The sequence below is a fragment of the Ctenopharyngodon idella genome, chromosome 10 (genome assembly GCF_019924925.1).
Source record: "Ctenopharyngodon idella isolate HZGC_01 chromosome 10, HZGC01, whole genome shotgun sequence".
Lineage (NCBI taxonomy): Eukaryota > Metazoa > Chordata > Actinopteri > Cypriniformes > Xenocyprididae > Ctenopharyngodon > Ctenopharyngodon idella.
In genome coordinates, this window is record NC_067229.1 from 8,832,501 (window position 1) to 8,849,214 (window position 16,714).

A 16,714-nucleotide genomic window follows, 5' to 3' on the forward strand; every position below is an offset into this window, starting at 1 on the left:
ACTTTGCATGTTTTTATTTTAAGACGTCATCAAAAATATTTACGAACACAAATGGAAGTTTTGGGAAATGGGAATTATGAGATCAGAAAGTGTTGAACAATCCTTATATTTTAGTTTCTATTCATCTGCAGTAGTTTAGAGTGTGTATATACACACAAACACACACACAGTTAAATTAACATCAAGTTTTATTTGATGAAAGATAATTTGAGAAAGAACTTCAGTGTTCCTGCCAACAAGACTTGCAGCATGGCCACTCAAATGCTGATACAAGGCAACAAATCAGATGTTTCCCAGGCTGATGATCCCGCCCACAGCACAGTCCTTGGATATAAAAAGCAGCACACTCCAAGACAACATGTTTCAGTTCAGTTGATAGTGATGGATAGATTGGCAAAAATGAGAAATTCCACATCAGATTCGAGCAAGGAGCCCTTGCTCTACTTCAGGAACCCTGATACGACTACAGAAGAGAGTGAAATAAAGTGAGATATGCATTTTATCATGCTGTATTTGGTTTTACGCCAAGCGATACATGTGTGGTTGCTAATGTTTGTTGATTGTGTTTAACAGGAAAACAAACTGGACATCAAGAATGCTGTTCAAGACGTTTCCCATGAGAGAATCACACAGAGCCACGCCACAAAGAAAATCACAGGGGTGAGCATATGGAAATACTGTTCATTTACTTTGTTAATATACTTTTTGTAAAATTACTATATACATGTCACAAAGTGGGATCATGGACTTAATCAAAAGAATTTAATTTAACATTTAATTTAAATCAAAATAAGATTTAAATGATTATATTCTTACAGGCCAAGTGCTGAAGAAGTTACTCGATGGGCACAATCTCTGGACAACTTATTGAGCAGCAAATGTAATTGTTATTTTTTAAATATTTACGAATTATATTTGGAAGAACACATTATTTAATGCCAAAATAATGCTGAATAATAATAACGGATCTTATTACTGTATTCATATTTCAGATGGAATAATTGCTTTGCGACTTTTCATGAAGTCTGAACACTGCGAGGAGAATATGGAGTTCTGGTTGGCCTGCGAAGAGTTCAGAAAGATCAGGTTGAGATCAAAACTCCGATCAAGGGCAAAAACAATATACGAAGAATTCGTCAGGGCAGAGTCTCCAAAGGAGGTGAGGTTTCGTCAATGCCAGCAAAGTTTTTAGTTTTCATCAAGCTGTGCCACACGTACTCATTTCTTTCAATTTTTACTTCTCTAGGTCAACTTGGACTTCTACACCAAGGAGTCCCTCCACCAAAGCCTTCTGATCCCAACACAGTCTAGTTTCAAAGCAGCCCAGAGCAGAGTTTACTACTTGATTGAGCACAACTCGTACCCGCGGTTCCTGGACTCTGAACTCTACCATCAACTATGCAGAATTGCTGCAGGAGAGCAATAACATTCTCAGTTGTTGCATTTAAACAAATGGCTGGTCCGTTTTAGAATGCTACACGCATCTACTGTTTCATGTCCTTCTTAGTGGTTATGCTATTATGATTTCAATGTATTTAAATTTTGCATATTTTGCACAGATTTGTAAATAGTTAAGGTGTCAGGATGAATGTCGGGTGAAATATTAGTACTGAGTGGTCATATAATGAAGCAGCATCTATGTTTTGAAGTTGTACTATAAGGATTTTTTTAATTTTTTTTATTTATGTTTGCTTTTTAATGAAAGACCTAAACAATAAATTTGGATAAATTTCTTTCTTTGTCATTACATTACTTTTCTGGACTTTGGGGGTGGACTGATGTAATGCGGCAAAACAGATGCAAGCAAAAACAGATGTATATATAAAGAGATGTATAAATGGTTATCGGCTGATATTGGAGTTGTTTATTTAAAAAAAAAAAAAAAAAAAAAATTGCATATTTAATTGTACATGCTCATCTCCCTTATTTTATTTTTTTATTTTTTAACATTTAGATTACCTTTGCTGTAATCAAACACACACTTAAAAGTTGTTCTTTAAAAACACTAACAATAAAAAAGAAGAAATTTGGATTAAAATATTTTTGTCCGTCATTTCATTACTTTTCAGATTTGATATAATCGATATAAAAGAAAGATGCAAACAAAAAGTAACGTGTTATTAGCTGAGATTAATTTTTAATTTATTGGTAAAACCAATATGGTACATTTATTTGTTCATACTCAATTCTATTTTTATTTATAGATTACATTTGCCATCATCTAGCGCTCACTCATAGTTATTCTTTAAAACACTAATAATTTAATACTGTTAAATGTAATCTTTAACAAATCTCAAAATGACTATTTTTTTTTTTTACAGCACATTGTATTTTTTGATGCCTAAACAAAATTTTATTTACACAATAGTATTAAACAACATTAGCAATATCATCAATGCACTTTTCAGTATTTCTTTATTTGTACACAAACTATCCTTTCTCAATATGCATTCATTGACAATTTTACTTCAAACAAAAACATATTAATTTCAAAGTTACATAGTGTAACTTCACTTGCATCGCAAAACAGGATTGCAAAACATTTTCATTGATGTTCTTGTGCTGCTACACTGTAAAAACTAATTAGTTTAACTTAGTTACATGGTTGCCTTAATGTTGAGTTCACTGAAATAAAAAAATTGAGTTAATACAATGAAGGCGATTGGTTTAATCAACAGAAACTCAAAATATTATGTTATCTGAACCACATTAATTAAGTTGATTTGACAGAAGAAAAATGTGATAAATCATAATTTTTTTTTTTTTTTTTACAATGTAATGGTTGGACAAATAGCCCCGCCCCAATCTCACACCATTAACTGCTGTGTCTCGCCTTTAAAGCCTTTTTTTAGTTGCAAAGATAATATACATGAAATACATTTAGGTTATCTGATCAGTTCAGTGTCCCATAACCAGTTCTACCAGTTTAGTTCCACAAAACCAAACTGCATTTTTTCTCAGCAAACTTACTGCACCCACGAATTACTGCATAATTAACCCTCAAATTTTTACATGAAGTTTGAGATGTTTATCATCTTTCCATTTAAGGCATGACCTGAAAGACCAGAGATGTACCTGCAGAACAAACCTCACTTCTCCTTAAAGACAAACATTTAAAGCAAATATAGAGAGCAGGACATTCTGCACTTAACATGTTTGTTTTGTTCCAGGTGCAAACCAGCACACATTTGACTTTTTTTTTTGTGTGTGTGTACGGACATATTTACCTTTGTGACACATTTGTGTTCCTTCCGTTCCTGTACATGATCTCACAGCAGTCCGACACTGAACAGACACCAAACACTCCATCTGTTTAACCCATCCAAGAACGTGTTCACAGACTGCACGATGAACCTGAGCAGTTATTTACAACACTGCTGGCTTTCCTCAACTCACTTTGCATGGTTCGTCCTCATACAGTGGCTTCAAGATGTACTGGGACACTTATGCCACACTTGAAAATATAGGAATGTGAAAGCAAGTGCCATTTATTTAAAATGTTTTTTTTTTTTTCCAAGCAAAATATATTTTTAAAAGTGTCAGATGTCCATAGTAAATGTGATGACATGGACTTCATACACAAAATAAAAACCAGTCAGTTAAATGGAAATGCATTAGAAAAGTGAAACTAAGTCTGAGAATTTTTTTAGTCCACAATTGTTTGCATATGCCAATTGATATTTTAGTTGACTAATCCAAATAAAAAAATAAGTGTGATTTAAGTGTCCAAAAATAGTTTTTGGGGTTACTGGATGCATATTTATTTAAACAAGTACTGTTAATTAAATAATAATAATAATAATAATAATAATAATAAATGCACATGCTTTAAGTGTGACTTAAAATTCTAAATACTTTTCAATGCATATCTAAATGCAATAATTTTTAATAATTGTGTGTGACTTGTGTGTCCAAAAATACAGTTGGGACTAACATACTTTTTGGAGCCACTGAACATATAAACAAGTTTTGATTATTAGTATTATTAGCCTATTATTATTATTATTATTATTATTACTATTATTATTATTAGTGTGGCTAACATTTTCTGGTTACTGACTATAAACACATGCTGTTTAATTAATTAACTAAAAAAAAAAAAAAGCATTAATACCTAAATTTAGGTATGTCGTATACATATATATTTTCAGTGTGACTTAAGTGTCAAAAAATATGCTTGGTTTTTTTCCCCCCCTTTCTTTGCTGTTGCTAGATAATTCCTGTAGATTAAAGTTATGACTGGAACAGTTCTGAACTTCAGCACATGTAGCAACACAACTTGCACAATATTACAGACGTAACACTTTTTTTTTTTTTTGGCAAGAGTAGCCTAAGATGTTTCACATTCTGTTAAGACTAACCGGATCGCAATATACACGCGTCACAAAGCAAGTAATGGCGACTACATTTTTGGACGGTATATCAAGAGTTGTGATCAACTATGACGGCAATAATACAAGATAGCGTGTTCTTGCGGGGGTGGGGGGGAACTGTAACGTGACACGGTTATCATATACTACAGCGGCTCTCTTAAGATCACCACTGGTCCGGGGAGTTTAAAAGAATGTAAATAAACAGTTCAGCAAGAATAGAAACGCAATTCACTGTGTAAACGACTGTCGCGGCGCTGGAAGTACAGATGAAAAATACAAAACTATTGCCAAACGCCGGTGATTTAAGTGTCTGCTTTGATGCTGCAGACTATTAAAGCACCCTTTCAGCACTTCGAACAACACTTACTGAAGTTTCCATCACTTCATGGGAACGCTTGCACAGGAAAGGCAAAAATCCAGGCCATGGAAAGTTTGGGTGCGAAATGCAGACTCGCGTCAACAAACGGAACTGCAAAACAGCGCAATACGATCATTGACTGGACAAACATATTTCAGATGTCTCTTTTAACATAAAACGTCTAACATAAGATGCCTATTTCAACATAAAAATACACTTCAGATTTAAATATAAAACTATTGTTTTCGGTAGGCCTAATTAGGCCAAAAAAAAGGAAATAAAACATTTGAGGAAAAAAAAATAAATTTAGAAATGTTGCTTTAGCAACTAACTGAAATAGTCAAAGCTATATAAAAATAATATTAAAAGCCAATGGTTCTTGAAATATTTTTTTTCCATTCATTTCTCCCATAGGGATTTTTCAAGTCTGCAGCGCCGTTTCAAGTCAAACACACCTTTTATCAAGGTGTTATAAACCATGAAACAACCAGCCACGAGGTGAATCATAACATTACAAATTTTGATTTGAAGCAAAAAAGTATTTGAAAAACGGACAAAAATACAAAAGGTACAAGACTGTGGTACTATACTTAAAGGGTTAGTTCACCCAAAAATGAACATTCGGTCATCATTTACTCACCCTCATGTCGTTCCAAACCCACAAGACTTTCGTTCATCTTTGGTACACAAATTAAGATTTGTTTAGATGAAATCTGAGATATTTCTGTCCCTCCATTGACAGCTAGGCAACTACCACTTTGACGCTTCAAAAAGTTCATAAAGAGATCATAAAATTAATCCATATGAATCGAGCGGTTTAGTCAATTTTCTCAAGAGACTCGATCACTTTATGAGATGAACAGATCGAATTTAGGCTGTTATTCACATTTAAACATTCATCAACTTACATATCAATTGTGGTAAACGGAAGCTCAAGCATGTTCGCTTGACGTGCGAGAACCAATGAGCTTCATTCTCGTGTTACGTAGAATGTTTGAGCTTTTGGAAGAGATTTTTCTTACGCGTCAAGCAGTTTTGGTTGAGCTTCTATTTATGTTCGTTGATCAATGTTTACATGTGAATAAAAAGCCTAAATTCAATCTGTTCAGCATATAACGCGATCAAGTCTCTTTGGACTAAACCGCTCAATTCATATAGATTAGTTTTACGAACTCTTTATGAACTTTTTAAAGCGTCAAAGTGTCAGTTGTGTAGTTGTCAATGGAGGGACAGAAATATCTCAGATTTCATCAAAAAGATCTTAATTTGTGTTTCAAAGATGAATGAAAGTCTTACGGGTTTGAAACAACATGAGGGTGAGTAAATAATGACAGAATTTACATTTTTAGGTCTATCTATCCTTTAACAGATGAAGTGATGGAAAGAACTACAATCCCATAAAGCACTGTGAACAGCATAATCGAAACAAATAGAGAAATAATATAAAACTACTCATTTAAAAATGTTGACATAAATATGTATATATACACATTTTCTTAGTTTTTACTTCCGGAAACCCGACTGTTGCGCTCAATTCAAAATAATAATTAATACTATAGTAGTAAATAAATAATACTAAATTAACACTGTGAAGCAAATTACATTACTCATTACTCCACCAGTGAATATTTCTCTGAGCAGTTTCATTTTTGAAAATCAAAATAAACAAACCTAAACTTCTACCAGTATTGTCAAAAGAAAATGTGATTAGCTAGCGTGATATTTTTGAGGAACGGTACATGCAAATAGATGCCGTTTCAGCAGTGGTTGTTACGGTTGTAACAAACTTGACCGCAGTTTGTCTACCCATGTGAGTCTGCGTCATATTCCCAAATTAAACATCCCAAATAACAGGAAACAGGACAAAAAACAGATCTATTTAGTAACATGAGAAACACGAAACTTCCAAGTAAAGCAAACAAATTGATCGAAAACATGAAGCAGTTTGCTTTTGACAGGAAGAAGTTTCTAGTGTGTTATTATTTCAGATTTATGATACATTATATAATTGTAAACCTTCCTCTTTTGAATTGTTACTGACAGAAGAGACTTTTCACATGTGTATCATTTCAGTCAAAATGTACCATTCTAATTATGTTCATTATTAATAATAATAGATTAGTGCTTTATTGTACAATATTTTACAGTAATTTAAGACTCATTTATCATTTACTTTGTGCTAATAAGAACAAAACATGAAACAACATTATTACTGAACAAATGAAATTTATATGAAAATAAGACATTATTTAAACATCTCTTCACATGCATGCAGACATGAAGGAAATGACATCAAGCACCACACTTGACTTCACTTCCAGGTGCTCCTTTTATGGGATACAGAAGACAACTGCACATCAAGTGATTCCGTGGCATAAAATTAAACAGGGTCTAACAATGTGGGGTTACTTGGCTTCTTGTATTTTTTTGGCACTTTGTTTTTCCTTTGCCTGAAGAAACAGAGGAAGAAAGAAAAAGAAGTTTTCATATTCATCCCCCTAAATTGAATTTAAATTTAGAATTCCTAGTATTTTGAATTTGAATACTAGATTATCATGCAGCGATTCCAACACTGCACTGGGTGAATAAACACAAAGGTACCCGGGTACTATTTGGGTGCTATTACTGCACAACTCTTTGAAAGTTTTAGGTGTTGACTTTTTAATATGAGTTGACTTATTAGTGTTCACATTTTACTAACTTCTAACTAACGGCAAGGTTTCTTGCAGTTAAATTAACAAGAGCAAGAACAAAACACTGCAAGCTCAGAGGCTAAGTAGAAATAATGCACCAACAGCGCCCTCTAGTGATATGATGAGATTCACTATCACACACCGGTTCTGACTGTACTTACCTTTTCGACCAGTGGGATCAGCTGCTGATATTCGGCCAATGTCTTCAGTAACTCCATAATAAAGGGAAGGTAGTTGTGCTTCCTTCTAATGTTCTCAATCTTAAAAAATAAATATATATATTTTTTAGGATTAAAGTAAAGGATTTCTTTTTTTTTTTCCCAACAACATTTTTATAATTTAAGGGGCATTGTACCAATAATAATAATAATAATAAAATTTCACATTTTAGAGGGGATAATAATAATGATTATTATATTACAATAAAATAATGTGTATTTTATAAATATAATTTATACATGCATTTTAAAGAGCCAATGAGGAAAAGAACAACAACAACAACAATAATAAAGGAAGAAAAGTGTTTTTTTATAAGGATAAATTAGGAAAAACATTAGTAGTAATAATAATAATAATAATAATAATAATTAATTATTATAATTATTATAAAGTAAATTGATATTTAAAACAACTTAAAATTAACTTAAATTAAGAACAAATGAGGAAAATAAAATATAAATTATTTTTATTATCTAATTATATAAATATATATATGTAATACAGTGCATTTCATATTTAACAAATGTTTTTAACAAACAACAACAATAATAATAAAAGAAAAAATGTGATATTTTATAACATGTTATGTATTAATAAAATTAACTTTAAAATATAAATTAGGAAAAACATTAATAATGATAATAATATTATACAGAAAAGTGATATTTTATAAGAACTTATTTATGATAATAAAATTAAGAACCAATGAGGAAGAGGAAAATAATAATAATAATAATAATAATAATAATAATAATCATCCTACATTTATTATTATTATTTATAATAAAGTAAAGTGCATTTTCTATTTTATAACATAACTTAGCCAGAAAGGAAAACAAAAATAATCATGAAAGAAAAGTGGTTTTATTACAATGTTATTTATTAATAAAATTAACTTTAAAGGATAAATTAGGAAAAACCTTAGTGCTACTAGTAATCATTTATTATTATTATTATATAGTAAAGTGATATTTTATAACATAACTTTAAAAAAAATTAAGGAAAATAATATTTATTAATAATAACAGTATACTACTACTACTACTACTACTACTACTAATAATAACAACTATTATTATTAAATTAGGAGTGATTTCATATTTTGTAACATATTACTTATAAACAAAATTAACATTTCAAAAGATACATTTGAAGAAAATTATTATAATCATTATTATTAGTTTATTAAAAATAAAATAGAGCATTTTCTATTTTTTAATATAAATAAATTCGCTTTTAAAGAGCCAACAGTAATAATAAAATAATTTATATTTGATAACACGTTATTAATTAAATTAAATTAAGTTAACTAAAATTAACTAATTAAATTAACATTTAAAAAATAAATTAGGAAAATAATAATAAATATGGTAATATTATAAAGTAAAGTGATATCTGAAGTTATCATTTTACAGGATCAATGTGGAAAACATTAATAATAATAATAATAATAATAATAATAATAATAATAATAATAATAAAGAAAGGTTTTATATTAATAATATTCTTAATAAGTTACTTTTCAAAAGCTTATTGAGGGGATCAAAGATGTACATACCTTGTATCTTTTAAGTTTTTGGTTCTCTTCTTCGATCAGGAGCTGATACTTGGCGATCTCTGACTGGATAGAGCTAAGATGATTCCCACTCTGGTCTGTGTCCATCGGCTCTTCCTGTGAACAGCAGCAACGTCTTTAAGCAGCCGTCATCATTCGGTCATTCCAATAATTAACACATTCAGAGGGTCTTACTTCTGTGAGCTGAGCCTGTAGTTCAACGATCTTCTTTTCATAAATCATCTTGCGGTCCGAAACAATGGCCATCAAGTTGAATCGAATCTCTCCCTCACTGTATCTTATAAAAAAAAAAAAAAAAAAAAAAAAAAAAGCTCAGTAGAAAGTCCATCTACTCAAAATAAATCACATCAGCTTGATGCTTACTTCTGTATTCGTTTCTCAATGACGGGCCGTACAGCATTGATCCAATCATCCTGGTTACACGCTCCTGAGAAAGTGACAAAATCATTTAAGGACTTAAACCAACTGCACAAACTAAATAATTCACCGATGATTCCATCTACCAAGGTCTATGGGTCCTTCACGAAGTCCATCCAACTCATAAAGTCGTCCGTTAACAGGCACGTAGCTCACAAAGTGAAAAGCATCCTCTTCTTTAGCCGACGACTTTGCGTCAAACTCAAACATCTGTTGTCTACGGAAAAAACAAAATGGCAAAAACATTATACAAGATATCTAACAGAGAAAAAGAAAAAAAATAAAATTCATAAAAGCAAATAAAAACAACCTGGCGAAGCTGTTGTGAACTTGTCGAATAACTTCAGAGTTACTGAGAGCAAGACCCTTCATCTTGAAAAGGGAAAATATGAACAGAAAAGTCTTAAAAATGCTAATAAACAATACTAATGACAAATATCCAGTAAAATAAAACATGCGCCAACTTACTGCGGCATCAAAACTGAGTGAAAACTCTTTAAATTCTGTCAGTGTTTCCCCAAGGAGCATATCAGGATGAGTGCAGTTTAACAACACGCTGACGATCGCCTGGGTCGCACAGGCATTATTGATGACCTGAAACGGCACGTTCACATATATAAATGTCCACAAATATCCTTTTTACATTTGGCAGCAGACTGCTGAATTTGATGAAATGCATAATTATTCACCTGCTTGGCAAAGAAGATCTGATCCAGCCTTGAGTCTTGTACAATAGACCCCGCTGGCTCCTCACCGGGTTGCCACTTGAAGAGGAAAATCAGACCATGAACGGGCCTGAAATGATTTACGTGCATATTCAATTGCAGTTAGAACACTGGAAGAACACTTCATATAATAGTAGATTCACGGCTATTGCTTACTTGAGATTTTCAAAGTTTTCTGGCTCCATGCTCCATATCTCTTCCACCTGTGCACCTTTGCATCCTAATGAAAACAGAGAAATCAGTGTCGCACGACATTCGAAGGCACCAATAATGTGGAATAAAAGACTCGAAACGCACAAATGACGTCCATATATTCCAAATGTAATTTTTAAATGTGCATATGGATAATATGGATATGGATAGAGTGTTCAGAACGTGTAAATGATGCCCAAAAACACTGATGAGCCAAAACATTATGACCAGTCAAAGGTGAAGTGAATCTCGCTGATCATCTCCTAACAAGGCCACATATTATGGTCCGAGTAGATTCGATGGTAAGCAAAGAATCAGTTCTGAAGATCTGAGTGATTTTGACAAGGGCTGGCAAGGCAACTGGGTCAGAGTATCTCTGCAACGGCAAGGCTTGTGTGTTGTTCCCGGTCAGCAGTGGTGAGAATTTACCAACAGTGATCCGAGGAGGGACAAACCACAAACCGGTGACAGGGTGTTGGGCACCCAATGCGCATTGATGCACAAAGGCAATGAAGGCTATCCCGTCTGGTCAGAACCAACAGAAGGTCTACTATGGCACAAGTCACAAAATTTTAATGATGGTTATGGGAGGAACACGTCATCGCACTCTGTTGCGTATGGGGCTGTGTAGCTGCAGACTGCTTATGATGTCCACTGTCAAAAGTGCCTACAATGGGCACGCAGGTGTCGGAACTGGACCTTGGAGCAGCGGAAGAAGGTAGCTTGGTCCCATGAGTCCCGTTTTCTTTTACATCACGTTGACGGCTGTGTATGTGTGCGTCGTTTACCTAGGGAAGTGATGAACCAGGATGCACTGTGGGATGACGATGAGCAGGTGGAGGGAATGTGATGCTCTGGGCAATGTTCTGATGGGAAACCCTGGGTCTGGCCATTCATGTGGACGTAAATTTGTCACATGCCACCGACCAGGTACATCCTTCAGTAGCCCCTCACTGCAGAACACACGAGATCCAGGGAGCAGAGACGAGTAGGTTAAGGGATATGTAAAGTGGGAGGAGTTGGATCCAGATCCAACCTCACCCCCTGGATCTTGTGTTCTGCAGTGAGGACCATCTCACATCCTGATTGACAATGGTGTTCCCTGGTGGAAGTGGCCTCTTTCAGCAGGATAATACACCGTGTCACACTGGACACATTTTTCAGGAATGATTTGAGGAACATGATGAAGAGTTCAAGGCGTTGCTCTGGTCTCCAGATTCCCCAGATCTCAATCAAATAGAGCATCTATGGGATGAGCTGGACCAACAAGTTCGCTCCACCTTGCAACCTTCAGGACTAATGTCTTGGTGCCAGATATACCACAGGACACATTCAGGGGTCTTGTTGAGTCCATGCCTCAGGGGGTCATAATGTTTCAGCTCATCGATGTATACTCAAATGTACGTAACCAATAATTCCGAGAAAAATATTAATAGAATTGAAAATGTGCAAATGATGCTCAAATTTACTGAAACACATTGAAAGTAATCAATAATCCCCACAAAAAAAGATGAAGATAATGTTTAGAACATGCAAATGATGCCCAAATACATTGTATCAAACGTTTTAACCAATAATGTGCACACAAATAGGAATCAGATGTTCGGAAAGTGCAGACGATGCCCAAATATAATAAATTCAATGTTCATACTCAACCATGCTGACAATATGACGCAAATGTTCAGAACGTGAGAATAATGCCCAAATATACTGAATTCAAGGTTTGTATTCAAGAAATAATACCGACAAAAATATTAATCGAATGTTTGGAACGTGCAAATGATGTTCAAATATACTGAATCATATGTTCGAACACAATATGAATCGGAACGTGCCTGTGATGCTTAAATGCGCTGAATTCAAATGTTCGTCTAATAATGCCAATAAAAATACTAATCAATTGTTAGGAACTTGCAAATGATGCTCAAAAACGCCGTCTAGGTAGGCTGCTCACTACTTTTTTGTGACATGACCACTGACATTATTAGACTCAAGTTAAGCAGCAGAAATGTAAGGCAAGTGTAGTGCAGCACTGACTCATACACTGAGAACATTAAAAGAATATAATTATGTGGATTTAAACCAGGCTGGCAATCAGGCCCTATAATAACCAATCACATTGGTGATCAAAATCAATGAACTGAAGCAAAACTAGCGCACTTACACGCCCCGCTATAATTTAAGAAAATATTAAGCTCTCACCAAAGCCCTTTATCAGCTCTGTAAAAACTCCCGGGTCGCTTTCCATAAGACACCATTCCCCAGCGCTTCCCGCCATTTCTGAAATTATATCTTACTGTAAACAGAAAATTGTTCTCGTGTAGCGGTTAAACGAGGCTAATGAGACTCATTCACACATACAGTAGTTTTCCCGGCATTCCTTTCGACATGCGTCATTCTTCTGCTTCACGCGGAGTCTTAAACATGTAGGCGCGCTTCTGCCTCCTTGTGTCTAGGAGCGTATTCGAGACGAGTCGTTCTTCGACTTTTCCTTTCAAAAAGTGATTTTGAAAGGAAATTTCCGTCGTTAAACAAATATAGTGCGTTTAAATGTTAATATACTCCATGTCGTGTCATAATATCACGCTAAATTAATACAGTTGTTGGGATATAATTATAGATATATTAGAATGTTGACACACAGAATTCTAGTCATCAATAATCAGTTGTTTACAAAGATGTAAAATAAGGTTTTATTTCAGTCCAGTGGGTGTTTGTGCGCTTTAATCAGAAAAAAAACAAAACATTTCAACACATTTTGAAAAAACAAAAAACAAAACAAACAAACAAACAAACAAACAAAAACATTAATACTTTATTTATAATACATAAAGGAATCCTGATGTTTTGTAACTCAGGTCGAAATAAAAAAAGTCATCTAAAATCTTATGTAATATCATATGGTATTATATTTTACAAGAAAACATACAGCACATTTCTGTATTTCAGATGGCAAAAGTCCAGAAAAATTATAATAAAAGAGCAACTTACAGCAGCATACATTTTAAAACATAAATACTTAACTTTTATTTGAGCTGTTCAAGGGTGACCATAAAGTACAAACACATATTACAAATCATTATGACTGATTAGGCTGTTGACCATTGCCTGAGCCCTCAGGGCTTGTACTCAAACAGCATGGACGACATTGTTCAATAAGAGGCAGAAGTTTCCCTTGCTGGTGGAGCTGTTTTGTATCTGAGCCACCTCCAATGCACTGCCCATTAATAAAGACTCTTGGTACCTGAAAAAGAGTTAAAAGGACTATCGTCAGAAATACTGTCTTGACAAAAACAATATATTTACCAGGTGATTGGAATTTTGCATGTAATTATATAATCATTTTTGCATGAAATGTGATTATATAATCATTTTTGCATGACATTTAGCATGTGATTATATAATCATATGCAAAATTCCAATCAGCATCCAGGAATGGAACTGTTTTTGTAGATATAAACAAATCACAGGACTTACCGTTCTGGCACCTGTCATTTGTGCTAAGGTCTCCTGGAGACGTCGGCCATCATTGTGCTCATCCAATTCAACAACTTTATATGTAGCTCCTATCTCATTAAAGACATTCTTTGCCATCTTACAATAGGGGCATGTGGTTTTGGAGAATATTACAACACAGTTACTAGACACAACATCCTGTAAAAAAACAAACAGACAAAAAAAAAAAAAAGAGAGGGAGATCCAGGTTAATGAATAGACGCATATTTAAGGCATAGGATATTAGGGCTGCAAGATTTGAGGGAAAAAAATTGTAATTGCTAATGTAATTTAAAATGTGGGGAAAAAGCTCCAGGTTTGCTTTGCTTTTTGTTTGTAGGGTTGCACAATTTGGCCCAAAATGTTTTTCAAATGTTAAGCCACTGAGCTTTTATTTTGTCAGAAAACTCTAAACTAAACTTTTAAAACTTTATCCTTAAAGGGATAGTTCACCCAAAAGAAGATATTTTAAAGAATATTGGTATCCAGACAGTTGACAGTAGCCATTGACTTCCATAGGATTTATTTTTTTTCTACTATGGAAGTCAATAGCTACTGTCCACTGTTTACTTTAAAATATCTTCTTTTGTGTTCAACAGAAGAAAGAAACTCATACACATTTGGAACAACTTGAGGGTGAATATGACAATTTTCATTTTTGGGTGAACTGTCCTTTTAAAGCTTCTCTTTTTTTGACAATAGCCAGTTACAAGCACTTATCATTACAAGAAAGATGGATGCCGCATGTTGTGTCCCCAAATGCACATTAACTCACAGCGCTAGCAGAGATGAAGTTTTTGTGGATCAGTATTTACTGTGACCTGAGCCACTCCGAAAAACACCAGATTATGAGCTGCTTGCATGTAAAAGAACGCAGTGCCACTATTCACTCTGAAATACACAGCACACATATCTATTTAATTCAATTGCATCCATTATGATTTGAAAATTTCACTAAGCCATATTGATTTTGGTTTTATTTTGATTAATTGTGCAGACCAAATATACAACACATGTTGGTAGGACTCAAGTGGCAACCTCCCCCAGTTTCTCTTGAAGCCAATACGGAAGTGACTTAAACTGCAATTCCTTGACTGGCCGCTAGGGACAGGCTCCAAAAGAGAGCAGAATCTCATTGAATCCCATGTTAAAATGCCCAACTTCACAGCAAAAAAAAAAAGTTTACAGCCTGGTACAAATTGTGGTTTTGTTCTACGTTTAAAACATTATATAATATTTCATATTTAAATACAGTCATTGAAAGTAAAAATAAAATCTTCCCAACTAGAGTCCCCCCAGTGAATCTCAGCCATTTCCAGCCCTGGGTATGAGTAAATGATGACAGAATTTTCATTTTTGGGTGGACTATCCCTTTAAGCTGTTATTCACATTCGTCAGACCTTTTCGATGAATCAATTGTTCTGGTTCACAAAAACAGTAAATGATTCATTCACGAATCTTAATAATCTTGGTTGCGTGGAATTTTGATGTTCCACATTAGAAAGGACAGTCATAAGGGTTCGGAACGGCATGAGTGAGTAATTTAGACAGAATTTGCGGGTGAACTTTTCCATTAATTGAACCAAAACAAACCAGCGTAAAGCTTACCTGGACAAACTGATTGCATGCTGAGCTTGACAAACCAGGAGCAGACGACGTGAAGTTCCCCATTCTAAATAAACGACATGAATTTAGTTCAGACTGAGAGAAAACAACACTACCATTTACACAGCAACAGACTGAGATTAACACACGTGATGACCTTGTTATAATCACTGGTCTGTAAAAAAGACATGTTGAAGATACAAGGAAAGCAAACGCAGTTAGTGCAGATACAAGAGAACTAGACTGACAATTTAAGTCAGTCATGTTCGAACTGTTGTCTGGTTCCCGACTGAAACAGGTAAACAGGATCACATAGCTAGACTGTAATCTGATCAGATCACACAGGGGGGATTTAAACATTTAATGACACTACTGAAAACAGCGTTTTTGTCTGTTAAAGTAGGTTAACTTGTACCGTCCAGAACAGACAAAAACAATGGCGGTCTTGATTATAATCTTAGTTTAATTTATAGCATGCACACAGTTATGTTAAAATATAGTCCAATACTAATTGTCCTCATAATGACCTTAGAATATGATAAGCCTGTTTGGATGTGTATGTACAACCTCTCGTAAACATCGTGGAGTGTAAAACGACACGCGCCGCTCTATAAATAAAAGACTGTTCAATGACAGTTAAGTTACCGGTTTTACATACAAAAATATGCTTCTTCTGTATTGTTATAAAATCCAAAACACATGCGTACCTCTCAACCGGAACCACATTTGTATGACGTAAAAAGCGCCATCTGTAGGCTCCGCCCTTCACGGATGTCCTGAACACTTTTCTACTAGCCTGTCCTGATCATTGGAAATAATGAGGCACAAACATGTTTTCCTCTAGGGGGCCATGGTGGTCAGAAACCCAATTCCCATAAATCCGCATTTATATTCTAGAACGATTTATTGTCTCATTGCAGATATGTGTACGCTAAAAGTTATGTATATTTTTAATGTAGGCTATTAATTTAGAGGATTGCCATCTGACATGCAAATAGAAACAGTAACAGTAATCTTAATGCCTAAAAATGCCTTATCAGTAAATCACAAACTACAGTGAT

The 16,714-nt window shown here is 34.2% G+C and overlaps 3 protein-coding genes across 8 annotated transcripts in view; 1 reads left to right on the forward strand and 2 right to left on the reverse strand.

Moving 5' to 3' along the window:
- The window catches only part of rgs2 (regulator of G protein signaling 2), a 2,877-nt gene extending 839 nt beyond the window's left edge, over nucleotides 1–2,038 (forward strand). Inside the window, exons 1-5 of the mRNA XM_051910970.1 lie at nucleotides 1–485; nucleotides 574–660; nucleotides 819–880; nucleotides 993–1,159; nucleotides 1,247–2,038. The exon at nucleotides 1–485 is cut by the window's left edge and continues 839 nt beyond it. Of these exons, the coding sequence (XP_051766930.1) occupies nucleotides 196–485; nucleotides 574–660; nucleotides 819–880; nucleotides 993–1,159; nucleotides 1,247–1,426 (786 nt within the window). The 5' untranslated portion in view covers nucleotides 1–195 and the 3' untranslated portion in view covers nucleotides 1,427–2,038. The remainder of the gene's footprint in view (nucleotides 486–573; nucleotides 661–818; nucleotides 881–992; nucleotides 1,160–1,246) is intronic.
- Nucleotides 2,039–6,937: 4,899 nt separating this feature from the next.
- On the reverse strand, nucleotides 6,938–12,969 carry uchl5 (ubiquitin carboxyl-terminal hydrolase L5). 2 transcript variants are annotated; one of them, XM_051910705.1, is made up of 11 exons: nucleotides 12,756–12,969; nucleotides 10,518–10,581; nucleotides 10,326–10,431; nucleotides 10,105–10,230; nucleotides 9,947–10,008; nucleotides 9,723–9,853; nucleotides 9,583–9,646; nucleotides 9,394–9,490; nucleotides 9,202–9,315; nucleotides 7,586–7,684; nucleotides 6,938–7,181 (listed from the first exon to the last, which is right to left on the reverse strand). In XM_051910705.1, exons 1-11 carry the CDS (start codon nucleotides 12,829–12,831, stop codon nucleotides 7,137–7,139), a joined length of 984 nt encoding a protein of 327 aa, XP_051766665.1. In that variant the 5' UTR covers nucleotides 12,832–12,969; the 3' UTR covers nucleotides 6,938–7,136. The 2 variants fall into 2 exon arrangements, with proteins under 2 accessions (XP_051766665.1, XP_051766664.1); XM_051910704.1 differs by having other exon boundaries at nucleotides 9,394–9,496.
- A 582-nt stretch (nucleotides 12,970–13,551) lies between these two features.
- On the reverse strand, nucleotides 13,552–16,462 carry glrx2 (glutaredoxin 2). Of its 5 annotated transcripts, none has more exons than XM_051910708.1 (4): nucleotides 16,361–16,462; nucleotides 15,657–15,720; nucleotides 14,031–14,207; nucleotides 13,552–13,797 (listed from the first exon to the last, which is right to left on the reverse strand). In XM_051910708.1, the coding sequence occupies exons 2-4, from the start codon at nucleotides 15,717–15,719 to the stop codon at nucleotides 13,633–13,635; spliced, it is 405 nt and encodes a 134-aa protein (XP_051766668.1). In that variant the 5' UTR covers nucleotide 15,720; nucleotides 16,361–16,462; the 3' UTR covers nucleotides 13,552–13,632. The 5 variants fall into 5 exon arrangements, with proteins under 5 accessions (XP_051766668.1, XP_051766669.1, XP_051766667.1 ...); XM_051910709.1 differs by lacking the exon at nucleotides 16,361–16,462 and adding an exon at nucleotides 16,221–16,360; XM_051910707.1 differs by lacking the exon at nucleotides 16,361–16,462 and adding an exon at nucleotides 16,181–16,354.
- Between the last annotated feature and the right edge of the window lie 252 nt (nucleotides 16,463–16,714).